The sequence below is a fragment of the Camelus dromedarius genome, chromosome 33, assembly GCF_036321535.1.
Source record: "Camelus dromedarius isolate mCamDro1 chromosome 33, mCamDro1.pat, whole genome shotgun sequence".
Taxonomy (NCBI): domain Eukaryota; kingdom Metazoa; phylum Chordata; class Mammalia; order Artiodactyla; family Camelidae; genus Camelus; species Camelus dromedarius.
The window spans coordinates 11,097,516-11,120,961 of NC_087468.1; the positions used below are offsets into that span (position 1 = coordinate 11,097,516).

Consider the following 23,446-nt stretch of genomic DNA (forward strand, 5'->3'; position numbering starts at 1 on the left):
TCCCAATGCTTGGACTCAGAAATTCCATGTATAAGAATTTATTCTCTGGATATAATTTTCAAAACGCAGAAAGAAAAGCAAAGGGGTTCACCAGAACACCCTCTTTAACAACCTCAAACCTCAATGGTAACGGAGCAGGGGTACTTAAGTGGAGCCATGGCTGCTGTGGGGAGAATGCGGCAGAGCTGGATGGACTGAATGCAGAGTGAAGCCCTCGAGAGGCTACAGTGTAAGAGCAAATAATGGGACAGGATACATGGAGCCATCGCCTGCAGACGGGGAGGTAGGGGGCTTGAACTGCCCAGGAAATGTCTGGAAGAGGTCACAGCAGTCACTTTGGGGGTATTTGGAGACTGAGGGAGGGGCCCTACTATCCCTTACTTTATGCCTTTCTCCATTGTTCTATTTGCTGGGCATGTTTTACTTCTAGAGTGTTTTTTTTGTTTGTTTTTTCAATTGAGAAAAATTAAAGGGAAAAACAAAATGAAAGGGAACAAAGGGAAACCGGTAAGAGTCTAGGGTGAGCAGGGACCCTCTGTGCCTAACCTGCCACAGATTGAGCACCAGGGAACAAGGCGTGTGTCTGAATGTGGCTCAGCTGGTGGCACGCTGCTCACTACCCAGGAGTCAGCAACCTGAGAAAACGTCCTCCTCTCCGCTGCACCCTCTAACTAACCCAGAGGCTCAGAACAAGTCCTGACCCACAAACAGTCGCAGGTCACACTGAGCCTCACAGGGAAGGGCTGGCAGCTTCTCAGAAGGATGCAGATAGCCCTCCTGTAGATGAAATGAGCAGATTCCTTGAGCCACTCAGCCCTCCTGCCTTCTCTCCGAGGCTTCTTTGTTCCTGGAATCCACCGGGGCACATGGCCGCCCTCTAGTGGCAGCACTTGGAGGCGCGCAAGCACCCTGGAGGTGCGCCCACCTGGGGCACTGCGCCTGGCCAGCCTTCCTCTGTCGACTGAGAGCTTGGTGCCCTGGTGTTGACTGTGGCTGGCCTGTTGAAGCCCCACACAAAGGTGCTGGGGTGGGGGCCAGTCAGTCACCCTCTGCTGGCCCAGGCACAGGACCCTGGGCTGTGTTGGCCTTTTTCTAATTTATCTACCCAGAGGGGCCATTTTTTGGTCTTAGCAGAAACTTCTCCTCCACTGGCCAAAGAACCTCTCTTGCCAAAGTCACCAGTGACCTCCAATGGTAGGGTCTCATTCTCAGATGACCTGTCCAAGCTGCAGTCTCTGACAAGGGATCAACTCTCTCCCTCCTCCTGGAAATCCGATGTCCCCTGGCTTCTAGTACACAGCTCTCCTTATGTTCCTCTGACCTCAGGGCTGCTTCTCCCTGGCCTCTTAATGCATGAGGGTCCCAGGGCTCAGTCCTTGCACCTGGTCACTTGTCTCGTAACTTTAAATACAAGCTGTAAGTCAAGGTGTCTCAAGTAACTATTTGCAGACTAGCCCTCTCCTGTGCCCTCCAGACTCGTATATCCAGTTGCTGGCTGACAGCAAGCTCCATGCAGATGTCTAACACCTTGAACTTAACTCGACCAATACTGAGCTCCTGCCCTTCCCCCCAGGCTTCCCCAATCCCCACCCATCCTGTTAATGGGGCCCTGGTGGAATAAACTTTGCCTCCTTTAGTTCTCTACCCTTCTTATCCAACCCAGTCAACAGATCCCATCAGCTCTGTCTGCAGATGATATGCAGAATCCAGCATCTTCTGGGAGCCTCCGCTGCCACTGTCCCGCCCCAAGCCACAGGCATCTCCTCTTGCCCAGAGGGCGAGACCCCAAGTCCTCGCCCTGGCCCCCAAGTCTACTCTCAGCACAGTAGCAAGGGGGACCCTCTTACAGTGGAAGTTACAATGTCATCTCATACCGTACCCAAAACCCTCCAGCGGCTCTGACTCACTTCAAGTAAATGCCACATTCCTCCCAGCGCCCGGTCCCAAAGCCCTTCCTGCTGACCTCCTCCTCCTCTCTCTCAGGCGCCTACAGGCTCTTCCTCAAACCCCCAGGCTGCTCCCTTCGCCTGGCCTGCTCCTCCCCCACACCTCTGCACAGCTCAGCCCCGCGTCAGGTCATTGTTCAATGTTCAAATGTCACCTCATATTGAATACAGCAACCATTGCTCCCACACCTCACCCCTGGTCGTTAGTTTTTCACCTGAGATAAACAATCCAATATGCTGGTTCATTGTGTTTATCGTTTTCTGGCCCATCTTCTCCCACTAGATTGAGAGCTCCGTTACAGCAGAGGCATCAGTCTGTCTTCCCAAATCTCAGACAGCGAGTAGGCGTTCAATGAATATTTGTGGAATGGACATTTCTTGGAAAAGGAAACATAACTAATGGGGGAGGGGAAAAGGGACAGAGACTAGAGAAAGAATTATTTTGAATTTTAGTAATTAAGAAGTTTCTGGGGGAGGGTATAGCTCAGTGATAGAGCACATGCTTATCATGCATGAGGTCCTGGGTTCAATCCCCAGTACCTCCATTAAAAAAAAAAGTTTCTATAATTCTATAAGATGTTAATTAACTGATTTACCATTTAGAATAAGACGATCAATTTAGGACTTATATTTATTATTCTCATTGTATGGAATTTAAATCTAATATAGAACTTCATTTTAATGAGTTACCTCATTTTATATTTAGTGTCCATTCAACTGGATAATTGGGATTTGGGGAGGTGGCTAGGGTGAGAAATGACACATGAACACTTAAGTAATACATCTATTCCAAAAGCTGAGAATCCCATATTTTTCAAAGCAGTTCTTACTCAGAGGAAAAAGGCGGAGGAAATATAGCAAAATGATTATATTTGGCTGAGCCACATGAAATTGCTGATATTTGACTATTTTCAACCAAAAAAAAAGACAATTTCATATTATTTAACCAAATGATATGCGGGATCCAGAATGGTTTTTGTTTCCTTTTTTATACTTTCCTGAATAGAAATTCTAAAATTTCCATAATCAATAGTAATAATCAGAAAGAAAGTAGCTCTTGAATACTCTCACACTGCTTCTCCTGGGGCTTGGGGTTCCCTGAGCCTTCTAAATTCCAGCACTGCTGGGGAGAGACAACCTGGCTGTGGGGAAGGAGGCACCTAGAAGCTGCCATCCCAGGGTCACCTCTGGGCCACCTGCGGCTCCAAGCTTGCAGACTCTGCCCTTCGTCAGCCTTGGTCCAGGCTGAAAACCTGCGCGTGAGGGATCAGCAGACACAGGCAGCAAGCCCGGGCCTCTTTCGCTGCCCTCTCCCACCTGGAAGAGGGGGCAAGCAATGAGAGGACCCAGAACCTGCTGGAGTCCCTCGATGACCCTCCCCCGACCTCTTCACCCTCTGCCTGCCCCAACCCCACCCTAGGTGCCTCGTTAGCATTCACTGCCCCTGCCTCACCCCAGGTCTTCCTTTCCCGCACTCAGGATGCAGCTCAGCCAGGCTGAGCACCGTGACTTCCATCCTCTTCACACGCCCCCACCCCTGGGCCAGTGCACAGAAGATGTACCAAACTCTGTGCTAGAAACATATAAGGAGGTCGCCAGGGGCGCCAGAAAGTCCAGCCCACCACCTTCCACTGTGTCCTCCCCCTCCAAAAAAAACTTCATAGTTTCTCAAAGACCATAAGAAAAACACGTCACTAGGTGCTGGGTTTCAAAGTCCACAGGACTCCAGGGGGCCCTCCTCACTGGCTCCAGCTGCCTCTTCTCCTGGGGAAGATCCAGGGGCCCCAGAGCAGATGTGGGATCCCTACCACCCAAGATGGTGTCAGCACCTCTCGCTGGCCTCTGGGCAAGTCTCTCCTCCTGCTATCCCAGGTCCAGGACTGCCCCTGAGCTCTCAGGTGTCCCCTCCCCTGAAGGGGAGAGGCACTGGCCAGGCCACGGGAAGACAGCCTTGGGCCATGGGCCTGCACCTGCAAAGAACAGGCACCCTGATTTCCTGGGCATCCCCTCCTCTGCCTCCCTCCAAACAGCCAGGGCAGGATTAAGCTATTAATCGTGCTGACCTCAGCCAGCAGGAGGAGCCGTGGCCCATCCCAGCAAGAAGGCTGGGAGAGGAGAGGAACCATAGAGGTCAGCACAGCTCTCCCATCCCAGTGCTCCTCAGCTCCAAGGGGCTGGGAGAGTTTCACACAAAAAGAATATTGTAGAGGATCCAGAGCAGACAGGGCCAGACTGGGGAGGGCCTGGAGGAAGATGCTTAATAAATAAGCAATTTAAAAGAACACTGAGGAGGTCCTTAATTTTAATATAAATTTAAACATAAGACCAGGGTGACTCAAAGAGTGCAGTATTGGAGAGAACAATGAAAATTTTTCTTCGTGATTTGGCAGCACATGTCAAGATGTAAAATGTGTAAAACCTCGGAACCCACCATTTCCTTCACTTCTAGGAAAGACCTTAACACAAAGGAAGCGCCCAGGACATGTTCAAGGTATGCCCGGGAGGGTCCACCCAATGTGGTTTATGACACAGTACTGCAGCCACTAAAAAGGCTGATGTAGACACAGATTTATTTTAAAAGATGGTGGTTCACCATTTGCGTAAAGCAAAAAGTCACAAAACAGGACAGTAATGAGCGAAATTGGTTTCTTTTGCCTTTGCTTAATGCATTTTAAAGTCAACATGGGGAGGGTATAGCTAGGCATGCACATGGTCCTGGGTTCAATCCCCAGTACCTCCATTAAAAATAAACAAATAAGTAAAACCTAATTACCTCCCTCCACAAAAAGAAATAAAAATTTAAAAATTTGTTAAATTAAATCAACATGTATTACTTTTTAATTTTTACACTTATAAACAGAAAAGATAGGAATGAGATCTCATTTTGAGGGAGAGAAGCAATACAGTTCATTGCTAACTGACAAGAAGAAAATGCAACAAAAATATTTTTGTTGATAAGTAGGATGAAGGTACTTGGACTTTTATTTCTTAAACACTTTCCACTTTCTAAAAGTTTCTACAATAAATATATTACTTTGTAATTTTTATTTTAATTAAAAATACAACATACACTTTCTGCACCTTGCACATTGTCCTTACCGATGTCACTGGGGCACAGAGCTGGTCGCCTCCCTGTGGAGAGCTCCACTGGGGGATGTCAGGATGGATCTGATCCTCTGCCTTCAGATGACGGACACACGATTGTTTCCAATCTTTTTTCTCCTGCAAACAATGCTGCAACGACCACCCCTGAACGTCCATCATTTGATGCATGTGAGACTACTCCACGTTTATAGACGTGGAGTCACTAGGTCAAAGGGTTTACGCACTGGCAAATGTGACAGAAACCTCCAAACTGCCTTCCCCAGTAGGGGTCCCAGTTTCCACTCTCACCTGCAGAAATTATATTCGGTGGCTTGTGACTTATACCTCGAGGTCTAGATGAGGCTAAATGCACAGCAGGTGCTCAAAAAGTAAGCTATTCAATAAATACCACCAATGAAAATACTGCATTAGAGCAGGTTATGTTTTTGAAAGGAAAGAAGTGAAAATGGAAGGCAAGACAAAGAGAAAAACAGAGTAAAGCAGAAAAAAGAGAGTGACAGGAGGATGGCTGCATGGAAAAGAGAAATGGAAGTGGAGACATGGGGGCCACTTGCCAAAACATACAGGGATCCGCAGGTAAAAGGGGTTCGAGAAAGACCAGGAGGTCGACCAGCCCAGCTACCCCGAGCAAGACAACACAGCCACGGCTCGTCCAAGATCTTTCAGAACAGGGTCTCCAAAAGGGGCACTCATCCCAGTCTCCACTTCCATTTACTTTCAATCCAAGATAAATGAGCAACTTTAGCTTTTGTTTATACGCAGACTGACCAGGTGGGCCCTGACCAGGTCTACGAGCCAACGGGTCACCAGGCACCACAGGTGACCAAGGGGCTCTCGGGCTCCTGCAAGCACTCACCCACGCACTCACACTCCAGCAAATGGGGAAAACATGCAGACAGGCTTTCATGTGATGCTGAGTACTCGTGACTCAATCAAAGCTCACAAAATGGACAGCTGCCTAACAAGATCCAGGCAAGGAAATCCCAGAGCAAAGAGCAGAGGCGCCTGCAAGGCCAGAGCTGCCCCTCTCCCCAAGCCCCGCCCAATCAGCACTGGGGGGAAATCAGTAAGGATGGGGTCAGGGCTGAGCAGGTGGCCCAAATAATTCAAAACTAAGAACACTGTTTGAAACACAGACATGTAACCACTGTCAGTAACGATGAATCCCAGCATAAGGGTATTCTGTGCCTTGAGAAAGTAGATGAGGTATGTGCTACAGATAACATAAAGTGATAACCATTAGCAAGACATTTAAAAATAACGGTTATTTCGTTTTTAGTTCTTTAAAAATTGTTTTGTTTTATAATATATATATTAGTAAAACAGTACGTGTATAATTTTTGAATGAATGGAGATACAAGTTTTAAACAATTTTTTTCTAATAGGGTCCATGATCAAAAAGGTGTAAAAAGCTTCATTTATTTATTTCATTCATTTAGCCTGTAAATGTGGCTACACCTTTGTCCCTTGTACAGTAGACACTCAGGTGTCCCTCTCAGGCATGGAGCAGTTGGGGTGAGCACGTTCAGGGGAGGGGGGCAGGGGGCTGTCCTAACCAACCCTTCACCTACCCTGAAGCATCTCCTACTAGGGACCCTATCCTTTTTTCTTTTTTTTTTTTTTTTAGGGAATCTACTCTTCATATGAGGAAACCCAGGCTCAGAAGTCCTGCCCAGGATCATACTGGGAAGGGATGAGCAAGCTGGGATTCAGAAGTGGGACTTCTCCGAACAGCCTTCTTTAAACCCAAGTGCCCCAGGGATGAAGCTGTTGACAAACGGGCGTCAGGGGACCCTAAGACTGGTCTCTCACCCTGGGGACAGGCCTCCATGCCTTTGATTTTTCAGTTAACCAGTAGTCTCTAATTTTTAACCTCTTATGATGGGAAATAAAAGCATATACAAAAGTGGAGGAAATAATATAATTACACCCTTCACCTGCCTTAAACAATTAACCACTACTTTGGCCAGTCTTGTTTCCTCTCTCCTCCCACTCACTCCACTGGTTTATTATGAAGGAAATCCCTGATATTATCTGTAAACATCTATAACTTTTACCGAGGCAAAAGTATCTCTAAAAGTTAAGGACCATTTAAAAAATAAAAATAAACGAAAAATAAAAATTAAAAAAATAAACAAATAAAAAGGACGCTTTAAAAAAGCAAAAGCACAATAGTACTATCACACTTGAATACAGAATTCCTTAAGGTCAACAGGCAACGCTAATTTCCCCAATTTTCTTGTAATTTTTTTTTCTTTACATCTAATTTTTACATGCTTTTTTTTTCTTTCTGATAGTAGTAACAAAAGTAGAAAGGTGGAAATTAAGATCACTTTTAATCCTACCTTCCAAAGGTAACTGTTAACTGTGTGTTTCCTTTGGTCTTTTTAAAATTTACATAATAGATAAAATATTACAATATATATTTTTACCACAAATTGGATCATTGTGTAGTTTTGTACTCTGCTTTTTAAAAAAAATACTTCACATTCTCTGTATTTGCCCATGTCATAAAAACATTTGTAAAAACTGAATGGTTTTGGGGAAGGGTACGGCTTAGCACGCACAAAGTCCTGGATTCAATCCCCAGTACCTCCATTAAAATAAATAAGTAAACCTAATTACCCACCCCCAGATAGACAGATAGATAGATAAATGAATAAATGAATAAAGAAAGAAAGCAAGCAAGCAAGCAAGCACTTTATTTTAAAAAACTGAATGGTTTCATAATATTTCATAATCACATTTACATGTGTACATAATCCCAGTCCCTACTGGGCTCTTAAACTGAGCCCCTCCCCTTTTTTGCCATTATGAAAATCCTTGTAATAAATATATTTGGGTCTATCTCTATATCCTTAAGATAGATTTCTAGAAGAGGAATACTTGGGTCAAAGGACGGGTTTTTTTTTCTTTAACTGAAGTAGTCCATTACAATGTATCAGTTTCTGGTGTACAGCACAATGTCCCAGTCATGTATATACACACATATATTCGAGGACAGGGTTTTTTGTTTTTTTTTTTTAAGTTTCTTAAGTTATCCAAGGAGTGAGTTCAGACCTCATGCTGGTGTCTTGGGCCTCAGTGATGTGGAAACCTCTCCTGGAGCACACGGCGAGGGACAGCTCGGAAGGCAGGGAGGAACACACAGAGCTAGAACTACCTTCCTCAGAGGAAAGAAAGAAAGTGGAGAGAAGATGCTGGCCTGGTGGCCCTGCCTGTGAGTGGAGGAAGAAACCACCAGCCTCCTTTTGACTTTAGACTCTTCCAGTAAACTGCTTCTCCCTCTTTCTGCCCAGTCCTCTCTTCTCAGGAGCCCCTCTGGCCTTTCCTCCGGAATCCCAGCCCCTGGCCGTTGGGTCCCCTGCCCAGGAAGAGCCCCTCCTCATCAATCCCCTGCAGGACTGCTCAGCCTCCCAGCTCACCTGCCTTGTGAGGCACCCGTTCTTTGGACCTGTCTGTGCAACCAGCTAATAATCTATGGACAAATCAATCTACAAACTGGACCACTATTAGCGAGCCCATGGGTCCCATGTTAGTCATGAAGGTATAATAAATTCTCTTAAATGCTTTGCTGACATCAAGATACAGTTAAGTCTGGGACTAGCTTTCTCCTGAACTAACCTATTAATCCTATCCCCTTCACACAAAAAGGAAAAAGCTTTTTTTTTTTTTTTCTTGGTGAACCCCTGTTGGTTCCTGGTAATCATACACATTTCCAAATGTTTAGAAACTATTAAAATCATTCTAGACCTTGATATCAAAACCTGAACAGAATAACTGTGGCAACATTTTATGTGATGTAAGAGGCTTATAACTGGTTGTCAGCAGAAGCAGGAGATAGGGAGGGAGAGCGCATGAATATTATTTGCTATGTTCAAACTTGCTCACCTAAACTGGGATATTAGTTAAAAGAGGGGAAAAGACTTAATTATTAAGCAATTATTCTTCCTGCCACAACAAACAAAAAACCGAACAGGGACATCTTGTAATATCTTCCACAATTTCTTTTTTAATGGCAGGAAAAAAAAAAAAAACTATAGACCTGTCTCTCTCATGAACATAGATGCAAAAATTCTAAATAAAGATATTGGCAAATCAAATCTAGTGATGTGTAAAAAATGTACATCATGACTAAGTTGGTTTATTCCTGTTACACAACAAGTGTTTACAGATTAACATTAAAAAAATCAGTCAGTGTAATTCAAATAAGGGAGATTAATCATTTAATCATCTCAATAGATATTTTAAAAGCATTTGGTAAAATTCAGCATCCATTCATTATAAAAACTCTCAGCAAATGGGAGGAGGAGGAAATTTTCTAGATCTGATAAAGGAAATCTACCCCCAAACTATATCAAAATCATAAATAATGATAAATTTTGAAAGCTTTCCCCTGAAACGTAGGAGACAAGGATGGCCACTGTATACCGGTTCAACACGATCCTATGTCCTAGCCAGTGAAATAAGGCAAATATAAAATGTACAAAGATTAGCAGTAAGTAAATAAAATTGCCACATTCAAAGGCAACATAATTGTGTGCAGAAAAGCCAAAAGAATCTAAAATAAACTATTAGAATTTAAAACAGTCAATTTGGCAAGGTCAATGGATTCAATCACTATACAAAAATTAACTCTATTTCTCTATACTTGTGTAGTATACTATAACAGGTCTCTGAACCTAGTTCCAGGCACAGAGCTTCAAAAGCCCTAGGATTTCCTGATTTGAGAGGGTTGTCTTTGTGATGTTAATGAGATGACTCAAGGTGGCACCCTGGATAGTTTCAGATGGGGCTGGTCACCAGTTAAACAAAGGCTCTACCTCCAGGGAAGAGAAGGAGAGACAGAGTTCAATCACTTAATCAATCATACTAAGGAAGGCCTGATAAAAACTCTGGATCTCAAAGCTCAGTGGAGCTCCCAGTGTGTGAACCCACTGAGGTACCAGGAGGGTAACATACCCTGATTCCAGGGGGAGAGGACATGGAAGCCACCTGTCCGAGATCCTCATAGACAGAGCCCATCCTGTGTGCATCCTTTAAAGTAAATCTGTAGGCTAACATTGTAAATCAACTACACTTCAATAAAAAATAAAATTAGAAGAAAAAAAAACTGTAGGGGGAGGGTACAGCGCAGAGCACATGCTCAGCATGTAAGAGGTCCTGGGTTTAATCCCTAGTACCTCCTTTAACAAAACAAACAAACAAACAAACAAACAAACAAACAAATAAAATAATCCGAAGTGTAGCACTTTCCTGTGTTCTATGAGCCATCCCAGCAAACTATCAAACCTGAGGGGATTGGTGCGCACCCCGAATTTATAGCCAGTTGGTCAGAAGTACACAAGTGGAGTGGAGAGGACCCCACTTGTGGCTGGTATTGAGGTGAGGGCCCTCCGGGGAAGACTGAGCCCTTAGACCCGTGAGGACTGATGCTAACTCCAGATGAATGGCATCAGAACTGGACTACAGTACACGCTGGTTGGAACAATCTGCAGCAAACATTTGGAAAATAAAAATTTGAAGACACCGCTTAAAATCACCAAATACCTAGGAATAAATCTAAGAAAAGCTGTGTAAGGCATCTACGCAGAAAACGACTCTATTATTGAAAGGAATTAAGAGAGCACAAACAAATGGAGGGGAACCATGTTTCTAGAGTGTAAGATTCATTATCATAAAGAGATCAAGTCTTCAAGTAGATCCACAGATTCAATGCAATTCTATACAATCCCCAGGCAAAAGGTTAAGAACAGTCGAGACAAGCTTGAAGAACAACAAAGAACAAACATTAACATTAACATTACCAGATATCAAAGCTTACTATAAAACTACTGCAATTATGTCAACACAGTACTGTAACATGGAAAAATAAACAGACCAAAGGAAGAGTCTAGAGACAGACCCACACACATAGCACGGTTCAGCGGGGGAAAGGATAGTCTCTTCAATAAGTTCTACTGGAGTAGTTGGATATCCATAGGGACAAAAAAAAAAAAAAAAAAAAAGAAAGAAAAAAGAAAAAATCTTGAGCTGTAACACATCAAAAACAAAAATAAATTCCAGAAGGATTATAGACCTCTAAGGTAAACAATACAGCTTCCAGAAGATAACATAGGATTCTAGTTTCCTGACTTTCCTATAGGCAAAGAATCTTAAACAAGATATCAAAAGCATTAACCACATGGCTGATAAGCATGAAAATATGCTCAACATCATTAATCACTAGGGAAATCCATACTAAAATTACAGTGATTACCCCCCCACACCTACATGACTTGTTAAATAAAGTAAAAATAAATAAACAGTCAACAATACCAGAGTTGTGGGGACAGAAGTGTAAACAGATATCCAAGCACTTTGGAAAACTGTCTCCTTTGTGCCTATACTGTACCCTAGTAATTCTACTCCCAGGTATACTCCCAGCAGAACTGGTTACATATAGTCACCAGAAGACACACACAAGCGTGTTCTTAGCGGCATTGTTTGTAATAGTCTCAAAGTGGAAACAATCCAGATGCCCACCAACAGTACCACCACAGTGTGTTTCTATCATGGAATACTACACAGCAGTGGAAAAGGAATGACCTCCAGCTACTCCCAACACAGATGAAGTTCATAACCTTAATGCTTAGCAGGAGTCAGACACAAGAGTATAGACTACATGATTCACTTATAAAAGTTCAGAAACAGACAAAACTAACCCATGATGATTTGGCGGCAGGGGCATGGGAGGCTTGTAAGGTATTGATAATGTTCTATTTTCTGGGCTCAGAGGTGACCTTTGCGAAAAACTACCAAGCTGAATCCTTATAATTTGTGCACTTTGCTTCAAGAAAAAGTTTACTTTAAAACAAATCTAGGTGGTTGCCAGAGGCTGAGGGTGGGCAAAACTGGTGAGGGTGATCAAATGGTACAAAGTTCCAGTTATAAAGATAAATAAGTCATTAAAACTGGGGGGAGGGGGAGGAAGAAGAAGAAAAATAAGTCCTGGGGTTGTAATGTGTACAGCATAAGGACTATAGTTAATAATCTGTATTGTATATTTGAAGGTTGCTAAGAGACTAGTTCTTAAATGTTCTCAACACAAGAAAAAAATTTCTGTAACTGTGTGGTGATGGTTGTTAACTAGACTTACTGTGATGACCACATCAAAATGTACACATAACTCCAATCACTTTGTTGTACTCCTGAAACTAACATAATGTTATCCATCAATTACATCTCAATTTTTTTTTAATGTAAAACTGACAGTAAATTTTCTAGCCTGGGGTAACTGGAAAAGCCCGATCTTCTGGTCTCTTTCTTAAATATCTAGAATCTCAAGTGACACGGAACAGCAGTCGAGTTTGGCCTGTGGACGGGAGCAGTCCAGGGTTGCCCCTGGGGAGTCTCTGTTCCCTTGGATCCCCCTCTTGTGTCTTCTGCTTTTCTGTCACAGCGTCTTGCCTCCCTAACTGGGGCACCAGGGAGGGGGCAGGTGACTGGTGGATCCTGAGATGAAAGGACCCACATAAAGGCGCAAATGGGAAACGGGACCATGCTCCTTCCCAGCCCAGACATTGCTCCCCAGAGCAGATGTTGCTCCCACAGTGAGAATACGAAGGTGCTGGCAGTCAGGGTGGCAGACTGAACTCTGCCTGATTTGCAGGAAACAAGAAAATGAGGGGAATTTGCTCAGTTTTAAGTTTCTCTTTCAGACATTTTTTTCTTTTTTATCTTTTTTCTTTTGGGACTTTTTTTTTCTTAAGCTCTGGCTTCTGTTAACCCTAACATACACACTAGGGTCCAGATAAGATGGCATCTGAATTAGTGTGTAATTATACAGCAGCTCTTTTGACCTCAATGTATTCATAATTCCAAGAAAGACACCACGCCCAGACAGTGGGGCAGCTGCCACCCAAGCCAGGATGTGAGAACCACCACGGCCCAAGCTGGTGTCAGCGCCAATGGGAGCGCCTTTTGGATAGTAATAACGGTCATTTTTCAAATAGCTGGCATTAATTGCATGATGACTTGGTGCTGGGCGCTGAGCTAAGCCAGGTACGTGCTTTACCTCATCCCATCCTCCCCACAGCCCTCTGGGTTGGATGCTGTCATTAACGTGGATGACCAAATCACCAGCCACCAGAGAAATTTTTCTGAGCTCAAAAGTCAGTCACTATTTTGGGCCTTTTACAAAATAAACTCCACTGCATAACCATTTACCCCCTTTTTAAACTTACTCTTGGGTAAGTTTGAAGAGAGATGGATGTACTTTTAAAGCAGGACTCCAGGTGACCATGCCTATGCGCATACATGCGTGGGGAGGGGGAAGCGTCTCCCTGGAGGGGATAAATGTGTGTGTGTGTCTGCCTGTGTGTGGGTGTGTGTGAAAGCATACTTCTGTGTGTGTGTGTGTGGGTGTGGATGGGGGGTTGTGTGTGTGTGTGAGAATATGTGTGTGGGTGTGGATGTTTGTGGATGTGGGAGTGAGCCTGCCTGGGGGGGAAAGGGGGAGGGAGCCTCCTGCCAACCCAGGCTCCTGGCTGCCTGCTGGCCAGAGACCAGGTGTTCCAGAGAGCCCGGGGAAACCAGTCTTTCGAGAACCCAGCCCAGGTCACAGTAAATGGGCCCTGCAGCAGGGAAGCGACTCCGACTATAACCTCTGGGGAAAGCTCCAGAAATCCTAACTTTAACCCCCAACCAAACAGGCTGGGGGCTGCACACCCCAGCCCGCCAGGCTCACCTTGTCAGCCACACAGCGCTGCCCAGCCCTCAGTGAAATCCTCCCAGACGCTCCTCCTGAGTCCCAGGGATAAAAAAGGATTTCATTTCTTATCAAAGGAGAAATCTGAAGAACCAATCTAAACTGTGTTTCAAAAAGCAGGACACAAAACTGTACATAGACAATGATCTCAAAGTGCAAATTCCTAAGGGCAGCTCATGGGAGAGAGATGGGTGTAAAAATGAAAATTTTGATCCTGTTGTGTTACAAGATTTTTTAAACTTAAAAAAAAAATCTCTAAAAAGTTATCACAATAAATCAAAATATTAAAAGAGGTTCTTTCTAGATCACAGGCTTGTGGACTGTTTTGATTTGTGTGTTTTCTAATGCTCTGATAATGAGATGGATGTCTTTTTAATTAAATTAATGAAAAGAAAATTACATAATAAATGGAACAGGAATAGACTTAGTCCAGAATTCAGTCTATGAGATGAGCCACAAAGCCTTTTACATCTGGATGTCCTGGGACGCTCAGGTGCAATGTGAGGGGTAAGCTGAGGTTCAGGGCAGGCAAGCACCCTGTCACAGGGCAGCTGTGCCTGATGGCAGACAGAGGGGCTCAGAGGACAGGAGGCAGACTGGATCAAATGGCAGCAACAGCCCCAGAAAGCTTCTCCCCATCCTCTTCTCTGAGGGCCATCTTGGGCACCTCTGGAAAATTCCATAACCTTCACATCCTCCTGGCAAGTTCTGCTGAGATGCTCAAAAACTCCCAAAAGCAAGAGGAAGGCAGAGAGCAAGCCAGCCTAGAAGAGTCAAGGCAACCTGTCCCTCTCCACCGGCTGGGCTGAAGGAACCAGGGGGTTCTGGTAAAATCAGTCACCAAGTCAAGGATAGAAGGGCCTGGTCCATCCTCCCACTCTGGGCATACTCTCCCTGGCCATGTGACCTCTTAGAATGGGTCTGATAAACAGGTTCTCGGCCCCAGCCCTCAAGGAGACAAGACTGGCACCCGAAGCGCCATGCCTGCCCCTCCAGGATGTCCTAGCTGTTCAGTTACCCAGCTCATCTGCATCACAGCACTGACCTGGGGGACGGCACACGGTGGTCAGTACCTCCCAGCCCCTCTGGAAAGGACTGAGAGGCAGTCACAATATGCAGAAGCAGTTTCCCCTGAAGTTGGCGCCAAGAACCAATAAGCTCATTTCTCACCCTGTGGTCTTGTCCAAATGCTCCCAGAACAAGAAGCACAGATGTGAAAAATGCCCTGTCTATTTCCCCTTGGAGACCCAGCTGAAATGTCACTCCTTGGAGTGTCCTCCCAGACATCTACCGACAAGACAAGTGTCCACTTCCCCACGGTCCCTGCCCCTTATCCACCTCTCCTGCAGAACACAGTTCTGGGATTTTGTGTTTCTGTGCACTATTTTCAAGATTAAACATCTGTCCAATCCTTCATGTCCTGACCAGGTGTCCCAAGCACGCTGGAGCCGGTCTTTTGAATTAGTAAACACTGCTATGATCTAAGAAGCTCTTATTAGGTAACACTGGCCCTAAGGCTGTGCCTTCCAGTACCCGAGTAAGAGCTTTTGGAAGAGATCTGTAAACAGCAGACAGGTGAAACCACTCTCCGGCTCCACTGTGGAAGCCACCCACGGGCCACACAATGCCCACGAGGGGAAGGGGTGCAGCGGCCGCCACAAGCAGTGCACTAGACAGAAAGCCAGGAGGAGCCTGGCCAGCATTTTGTCAGCTGCCCCAAGGGCTGGCATCTGCGCCCCAGCAGGCAGCTCCTGTCACTCTCTCGGATACACTTGCCCCCAGGGAAGCTTCTGGAGATCAAATCACAAGCTCAGTTCAAGGCTGTTTCCAGGCAGAGCTGTCGCAGACCAGGTGCACAGCTGCCTTCGCTCTCTGCTCCGGAGGCTGCCCTCTCCCAGCACCTGATGACAACTGTCCCATCCCACAGTAATGCTCGGTCCTTGCCCTATATGACCTCCCCAGGAGGCTCCCCAAACCATACCCGCTTGGCTCTTCCCCATCTCGCCAAGGGGCCGCTTGGGCCAGGCTTCTCTGTGCCTTGCACACTCGGCCTGCTCTCAGCTGACTCCCAAACCTCGTAGCCTGCCCCTGGCCTCACTCTCTAGCCCTACATGGCACTTTACCAGCACACTTGCCAGGATGGACTGCACCCTTGTGCTGCTCGGTGTGGTCCAGGACCAGTAGCGTGGGCCTCATATGAGAGCTTGTCAGAAAGGCAGACTCTTAGGCCACACCCCAGACCCACTGAGCCCACATCTGCACTCTAACAAAATGCCCGGGCGGTTCGGGCACACATTCAAGCGTGAGAAACTGCTGCATGCGATGCTGGGCACAGGATCCCGATATGATACACAGTCACACCCCTCCCTCCACCCCCACCACACGGGCTCTGCTCCCTCCTCTCCCCACTTCGGTTAAATGACAACATCAACCTGAATCCCAAGCAAAAACCTCAGATGTCCACGACTATTTCCTGGCCCCAACTCAAACATCTCCATCATAATCACTGGGTCCTGTTATTCTGACTTCGGAAGCAGCCCGAGGTGGAGGCCTTCCTGGGCCCACTGGGCCTCCCCAGGCCGCGCAGGCTAAGCTTTGTTTACACACCTGTCTCCCTGGTAGATGGGGACTTCTGTGAGCAGGGCTGCTAGTCCTCGGACCCCCAACAGTTAGCACGCTGTCTGACACACAGGCTTCCAAAAATTAGATGTTTGTTGAACAAATGAAAGAACAAGCTGGAGGAGGTTGGAGGGGTGGGGTGGGGTGGGGGTTGGGTGGGAAATGAGATACTTAAGGTGCATCAGAAGGTAGGAACCAAAAGCAAATGCAAAAATTATGCAGCATTCTTTCTTGCCTTTATAAAACTGTTTCAGGAATAAAATTAAGCAGGTGGGGGAAATGTGCTGCGGCACAGATAGAAATACGGGAGGAGTTTTTGATGAAATCATTTCTAGCTTTTTCCCTCCAATATAAAACCTGCTGTCTAAGAGGAGCAGTAGTAATAGGGCCAAGGTTACCTCAGGGGTCAGTGACCCAGCCGGGTGGAGTTTAAACACAGCTCTTTACGGGGTGGGGGGGGGTGGGGGAGGTGAGTTGGTTATAAAGTGGGTGGGGAAGATAAGATGACTAGAGAAGGGGCGGGGATGCCCCAGAGGGAGGGGCCCGGTGGAAGCTGGAGGGTGGGTTTCTGGAATGGCTGGAGCTCCTCAACTCTCTTGGTGGAGACTTCAGTCATTACTTTTGCTTCCAGAGTCTGGGGAAGCATCTGCAGTGAAGGAAATAACAACCGGGCCAGGAGTGGCCCAAGGAGACTTTGTTTCAAGATTTCAAGCTGTAGGCAAACTCAACCACAACATCCAGGACTGCAAACACTTCTAGGTTAGGTTGAAATAGAAGGACCAAGGTTCAAATGGCAGGAGCCTCCCAGGGGCCTTAAAGCTCTCACCAACTAGCGGGTCTTACTCCTAAGGGTCTGCAGCATCAGGCACCGTGTCTTGCACACGGTGTTGGGTTCAGTAAATACCTAGCGATTGCTGCCTCGTGTTGGGAGGCAGAAGCAGCTGGGAAACTGTAACCTCCTTGCCTTAGTCTCTGGACGAGGCTCAGCCCCCCAGGCCTGCTCCCCCAGGCGACGCTCTCCGAGAACCTCTGTCTCTGAAGTATACAGAAATATATTCATGACTCACACTAATGAATGAAGCCCTGTTAACTCCTGATGGTCAAAGACTGCTTATTCAGAGAAACTAAGACTCAGGGAAAGGGAATCAAGATCCTAAACTCTGCTTTTTAGTCCTTGACCTGAACCTCTAATAAGTGTGTCACCACAGGATCTCCTCCTGGCTTTCTTGGTGTAGCTGGAAATATCAAGTCCCTGGATAACAGCACAACACACTCATTTTTCTTTATCCTTTACCAGCTCTTCAAAATGCTAACACTTCTGGAGATAATTCTCTCTCAGACCTGACAAGTCATTCATTCAGTGACTTTTTTATTTTTTTATTTTTTTGGAGGAGGTAATTAGGCTTTTATTTATTTATATTTAACGGAGGGACTGGGGATTGAACCCAGGACCTCCTGCATGCTAGGCATGCACTCTACCACTGAGCTATATACCCTCCCCACTCAGTGACCTTACTGTGTGCCAAGAACCATCGTAGGGGCCAGCGAGCCCCTGAGATGCCTGTCTTGCCCTTTGGAATTTATATTCTAGTGGGAGGAGACAGACAATAAAAAACAAAGTAAACTCATAAATTACATGGTTGTTAGAAAGTGATATGTGCTAGGAGAAAAAGAATACTTAGCACAGGGTAGGGGAGATCAGGCCAGGGTGGGACGGGGGTTATAGTTTTAAACAGGGTGACAGGAAGGGCTCACTGAGGTGAAGTTGAAACAGACAAGAGGGAGGGGAGAGTGAGCCACACAACATCTGGGGAAGAACATTCCAGCCTGAGGGAACAGCCAGGGCAAAGGCCCTAGGGTGGGAGTGTCCTCAAGGACAGCAAGGCCTGTAGGGCTTGCCAGAGTCGCCACTCATTTGTGGCTCATTCATTGTTTGACAAACATTTTACTGTTAATCTCTCTGCCAGGCAACTGAGTAAACACAAGTAAGGCAGGATCCCTACCCTCAAGGAGCTTATAATGCTGGTGGGTAAGGAGGAGATAAAGTGACCTTAAAAGAGGATTACACCCAGAGCAGAAAAGACTGGCAGAGTTCAGGGCCCTCACCAGGCCTAGAGGTGCTGAAGGAGCCACTGAAACACAGAAAAGACCCTCAACTAGACTAGGCAGGTACCCCAGCTCTGATTTTGGTGATGACAATGCTGGCTATGTTAACCTGGCTCACTGTTTTTTCTCAGCTAAAAAAGAAGCCTTCATAACACCAGATTTGTAAAGAATAACCCTTTAAGTTGCAGATGTACACAAAAGGTTTGCCATGTTCTAGAGGGCCTCAGACTGAAAAGGTCTGATGGAAAGACTGAAAAAGCTAGATGGACCGATCTGGGAGAGGCCACACCGCAGGGAACCCAGCGTGGCAATGAGTTAAGACTGGGAATCAGGAAGTGATGGTATAAAAGCCCAGGGTGTGCTGTTTCAGGGTGACCATCACATCACACTCGCATCTCCAGGGCCTCATGCTGCACTGGGCAGACTGTGTTTCCATGGAATTATCAGCACCCACTCCAGGCCTCTGCCTCAGGCTACTAGCCTCTATTGGGAGAGACCAGTGGACTAAAATGTGCATCTGCAGAGCCCCACTCTGGCCTGAGAGATGTTGGCTCTGTTTTCCCAGCCTCAGGAAGTGGTACTTTTTTTTTTTTTAAAGACAAGCCCAAGGCTGGCCTCGCCAAGACCCAGGAAGCTCCCATTCTGCCGACCAGGGACTGGGAAGCCTGGACAAGCCAATTCACACAGGCTGGATCCAGATCCAGGCTGAACATGCAAACGTGCTTGTTGGGTGTGTCACCAGCAACAGTCCCTAAGACCACAGAGGTAGTAAGGAGGAAGCCGCCCTGGTGAGTCCTAACCTGGTTTCTGACCAAGCAACCTGGGAGAGGTCCTCCAGGCCTAAAGACTGCAGGGTGGGGGTGGGGCACAAATCCTCACTACTCTTCCATTCGGACTCGTACCTGGGAGAAACAGGTTCCTGGGTCAGCCTGCCCACCGAAGCCCCATCCAGGCTGTGCCATCACCACCAGACAGACGTTTATGTCCCTTCAGTTCCTCTGCAGTGAGACCACCTTATTGGGCTGTCTCCCACGCAGGCTTGTATAACTCAAGTCCTCCTCAGCTCTGATTCTGAGATTCAGTCTTTCAAACTGAAGGGAGGGTACCAACCCCCACCCCCGGCTCTGACCCCAGCATCCTCCTCCCCAGGCCAGCTCCTCCCTAACCCACTCCATCACCCGCTGATTCAGCCGTTCTAGGCTCTCTCCATTTGCTGTTCCAGAAATGAGTGACAAGGGACTGTGGGTCTTGCTCCCAGCTAGAAGCCAGAAGGCCTCAGCCAGGAGTCCCAAGTCCCCGGCTTTGGGGTGAGCCTCCTCCCTCTCCCCCATTCCTTTATAAAGAGCTTCGCTTTCTGCCTCCTCACTCCCTTTGGCCTAGGAGGGTTTTACTCCATAATTGCCTTGTTTACTGCCACTCTGAGGACTTTGGAGTGGCAGAGGTGGGAGGAAAGTTTTGTTGAAAGTAAGGAAAGGGGTGTGTGCCCTGAGCTCTGAGGCTGGCAAGTAAACCCTCCCAGTGTCGAACTACCTGAGAACCGGCCAAGAACCCAGGTGAGAAAAAAAAAACACCAGGCAATGCAAACTCAGCTGAAGATTCCCAACGGATCACAGTGGGGAAGCTTATGTTTGGCGCCTGGGAAAGACAGAACAACCAAAACTTAATCTGCTCACTTCTGCTGAATAGTTGAAAGCATTACTTGGCATTGTTCTGAGCGGGGAGCCAACGAGAGCCCTCCCAGTTCAGCTTCTGTGGGCCAGGAGCTACAGGGCCACCGTTCCCCTGCTCCAAAACCTTCTAGAGCACCAAGCTCTGGACAGATCCTGCCCTGACTTTTGGGCTCTTCACAAGGCCCCAGGTGACTCAGTCTCTCCCTCACTGACAATTGATCAGCAGAGCCTAGACCCAGCTGAATGGGACCACCTGCTGGGCCACAAGCACATCCTTTGCTTTCCCAATTCAGCTTCTCTTTTTGCAGGGTTCCCTCTGCCTCAAGCACCAAGTCTCCGCAGCTTTCAGGGCTCTCCTCAAATGCTCCCTCCCTCGTGAAGGTTTTCCCCAGCCCCAATCAGATGTGCTGGCTCTGGTTCCATGCCCTAATCTCCATGCCCTGCTGTTGGCCTCTCTCAAGGCATTAGCCTCATGCAGTCCAGCTTCAGTAGCTCCTGTGTGGACAAGTGTGTCTTGCTTGATTCACCTGAAGCACAAAACACAGTCCCTGGCAGACAGCAGATGCTCAAAAACTGTTTCTGCTGCCCTGTACACCGTTCACCTCCGAGGCAGAGGACGTGCTGGGCAAAGGGACACAGAGTCACACGAATGGAACACTAAGCTCAGCGGACACAAAACAGCCACGGGTACAAGCGGTGCCACAAAGAGTGAAGCGGGGAGCTGCGCCGGGCCTTACCCTTCTTGAACTCCTCCAGCATGGCATCCAGCTTGGTGTCATGGAAGACGAAGTGCACTGGGTGGTTGTAGAAGCGGGTGATGGTCTTGAGGGGGGTGCAGTCATCCGGGTCCACGAAGGCCAAGTCTTTGACGTACAGAATATCTACAATATTGGACTGCTCGTCCTCATACACGGGGATGCGGGTATAGCCGCTCTCCATAATCTCCGACATGGTGTTGAAATCCAGGATGGCATCGCTGCGGATCATGAAGCAGTCCTGCAGCTGGGTCATGATATCCTCCACGGTTTTGGTCCGGAGTTCCAGGGCACCCTGGATCATGTTCAGCTCCTCTTTCACGAGGTCATTATAGGGCTCCGTCACCTTCAACATCTCCATCAGCTTCTCCCGATTGTAAACGGTGCGAATCTCCTGGCCCAGGAAAAAGTCCAGGAGCTTGCTGATGGGAAAACTGAGGGGGAAGGTGAGCAGCATAAATAATTTGGTGAGAATGATGGTGTTGGCACCCACAGCCAGCCCATGTCGGGAGCACAGGGCCTGAGGCACGATCTCCCCAAAGATGACAATGTTAATGGTGGAGGAGGCCACGGCCATGATTCCAGACCCGATAAGGTTGTCTAGAAGGATGGTGAGGGAGGTGTTGACCAGCACGTTTCCCAGGAGCAGGGAGCAGAGCAAGTAGTTGCCCTTGCGTCGGATGGGCTCGATCTTGCGGGCGTAGCGCCTCTCTTTCTGAGTGCCACAGTTCTGCACGATGCGCAGTTCCACGGGGTCCAGGGCCATGAGCCCCAGGTTGAGGCCAGAAAATATGCCTGACAGCACTAGCAGCACCATAACGAGGACGATATGCAGCCAGAGGGGCAGAAACTTCTTATCCTCCACCATGAAGAGAAGCGAGTCCTTCTCCGCCCACCTCTGCCAGGGCCCGTCCACCCCGGCCCGGGTGCACAGTGCATATAGCTTCTTGTTCTCGCTCCTCCGGAGAAACTTAGTGAGCACCACCAGTATCCCGGACGTGTCCCCGCGGCTCACATTGACCAGCTGCTGGACGACCAGGTCCTTGGTGAGCTCAGGGCAGTTGGTGGAGTTGTGGATGGTCTCGGCGTTATCTACCTCGGTGAAGGAGATCAGGTTGCTGGAGATGGAGCCCAGCCTCTGTCCGTACAGCCTCAGGTTCACCATACTGCCCTCGGACACGAAGATGCTGCCATCCGGCTTTGTCCCACACGATTTGTTGCAGCTCGCCAGCCTCATGCCCAGGACCGCGCCCCGCTGGGGGTCGCCCTGGCCGCGGGCCCCCAGCGCCCACAGCGGCACCAGCAGCACCAGCGCCGCCAGGAGGAGGCGCCCTCGGGCCGGCCCGGCGCCCGAGCGCCCGCCCTCGCCCACCGGCGCCATGTTGCTCCGGCTGGGCCGCCGCCGCTCCCCGCGCCACGCCGCGCAGCCCCTCTCGCACCGCCGATCCTGCCGCTCCGCCGCCGCCGAGCCAACTGCCCGGGGCCGGCGGCCTGACGTCAGGTCATCGCCCCGCCTGCTCCGCCCCGCCGGCACACGCACCTCATTTGCATGCGAGGCCCCGCCCCCGGAGCTCGGCTTCAGTGCCCGCCCTTAAGGAAGTCCGGAATTTAAGGTGGAGCGGCGCGGGAGCCGCGGGCGAGCGCGCGTCCCGTTCTCTTGCTCGCTCGCCTGTCGGTGGTCGGCGCGTCCGTGCGGCTCCCGCTGTCCTTTGCCCGGACCCAGTCTCCCGGGTGCGCAGTTCCTCTTCTGCAGCTCAGCCTGGCCGCGCTTGCTGGGCTGGCTCCTTCCTCTTCCCCAAAAATCTGCATTTCGGGGTGGTGGCCCTTCTCTGTAGGAACCTCGGAAGTAGCACCATGTTGTGCTCAAGCGAGAAAATTATTTTCCCTGCTATTAAAAAAAAAAAAAAGGATACCCTGAGGACATAAATAAGCCTGAGGGAGGCCTTCAAGTCCACTGGCATCGTTCTGGCCACTGCACTCCTGGGGTTCCTGCCGGCCTTGTCCCAAGGCCAGAAGTAGTTCCCGCAGCCTCAGCCCTTAGGTCTCCTTGAGGGTGGCGGGCAGCGGAGGGGAAGTCTGGGGAACTAAGGATACAGAATGTTCCTGCAGATAGAAGGGCCAGGGTCTGCCCTGGGCTTATCTCCCGTCATTTTCATTTAGGATGCAAATGTTGAGCACCTACTACGTGCCAGGTACCTGTTCTAAGCTCTGACAACGTAGCAGTGAGTACAGCGGAGGCCAAAATTCCTGTTCACTGGAGTTTGCAGTCTAGGCTAGAAAACAGGCAATAAACAAATAAATATATATATTTTTTTAATCCTCCAACAACCCTAAGAGGTAGTGTGATTATTTCCATATTACAAATGAATAAATTGAGTCTAGGCACAAAGCAAGGTCCATCCAGACATGTTTAAAAGCAGGCTTGTGTGACTTCAGTAAGGCAAGTTGGAGTGTCTCTCAACCCCAATTTCTTCATCTGTAAGAAAAGGGTGAGAA

The 23,446-nt window shown here is 47.9% G+C and overlaps 1 protein-coding gene and 1 non-coding gene across 5 annotated transcripts in view; one reads left to right on the forward strand and one right to left on the reverse strand.

Moving 5' to 3' along the window:
* Nucleotides 1-22,694, reverse strand: part of CNNM4 (cyclin and CBS domain divalent metal cation transport mediator 4) — a 33,604-nt gene extending 10,910 nt beyond the window's left edge. For all 4 annotated transcript variants that reach the window (XR_010378796.1, XM_064481891.1, XM_064481890.1 and 1 more), the window contains exon 1: nucleotides 20,933-22,694. Coding sequence is in view for 3 of the 4 variants with exons in the window: in XM_064481891.1 (XP_064337961.1) it covers nucleotides 20,933-22,331 (1,399 nt within the window). In the remaining variant the exon portion in view is untranslated. The remainder of the gene's footprint in view (nucleotides 1-20,932) is intronic.
* Nucleotides 2,419-2,491, forward strand: TRNAD-AUC (transfer RNA aspartic acid (anticodon AUC)). The gene has a single exon. It is a non-coding gene; the product is annotated as a tRNA-Asp (tRNA).
* Nucleotides 22,695-23,446: the final 752 nt, after the last annotated feature.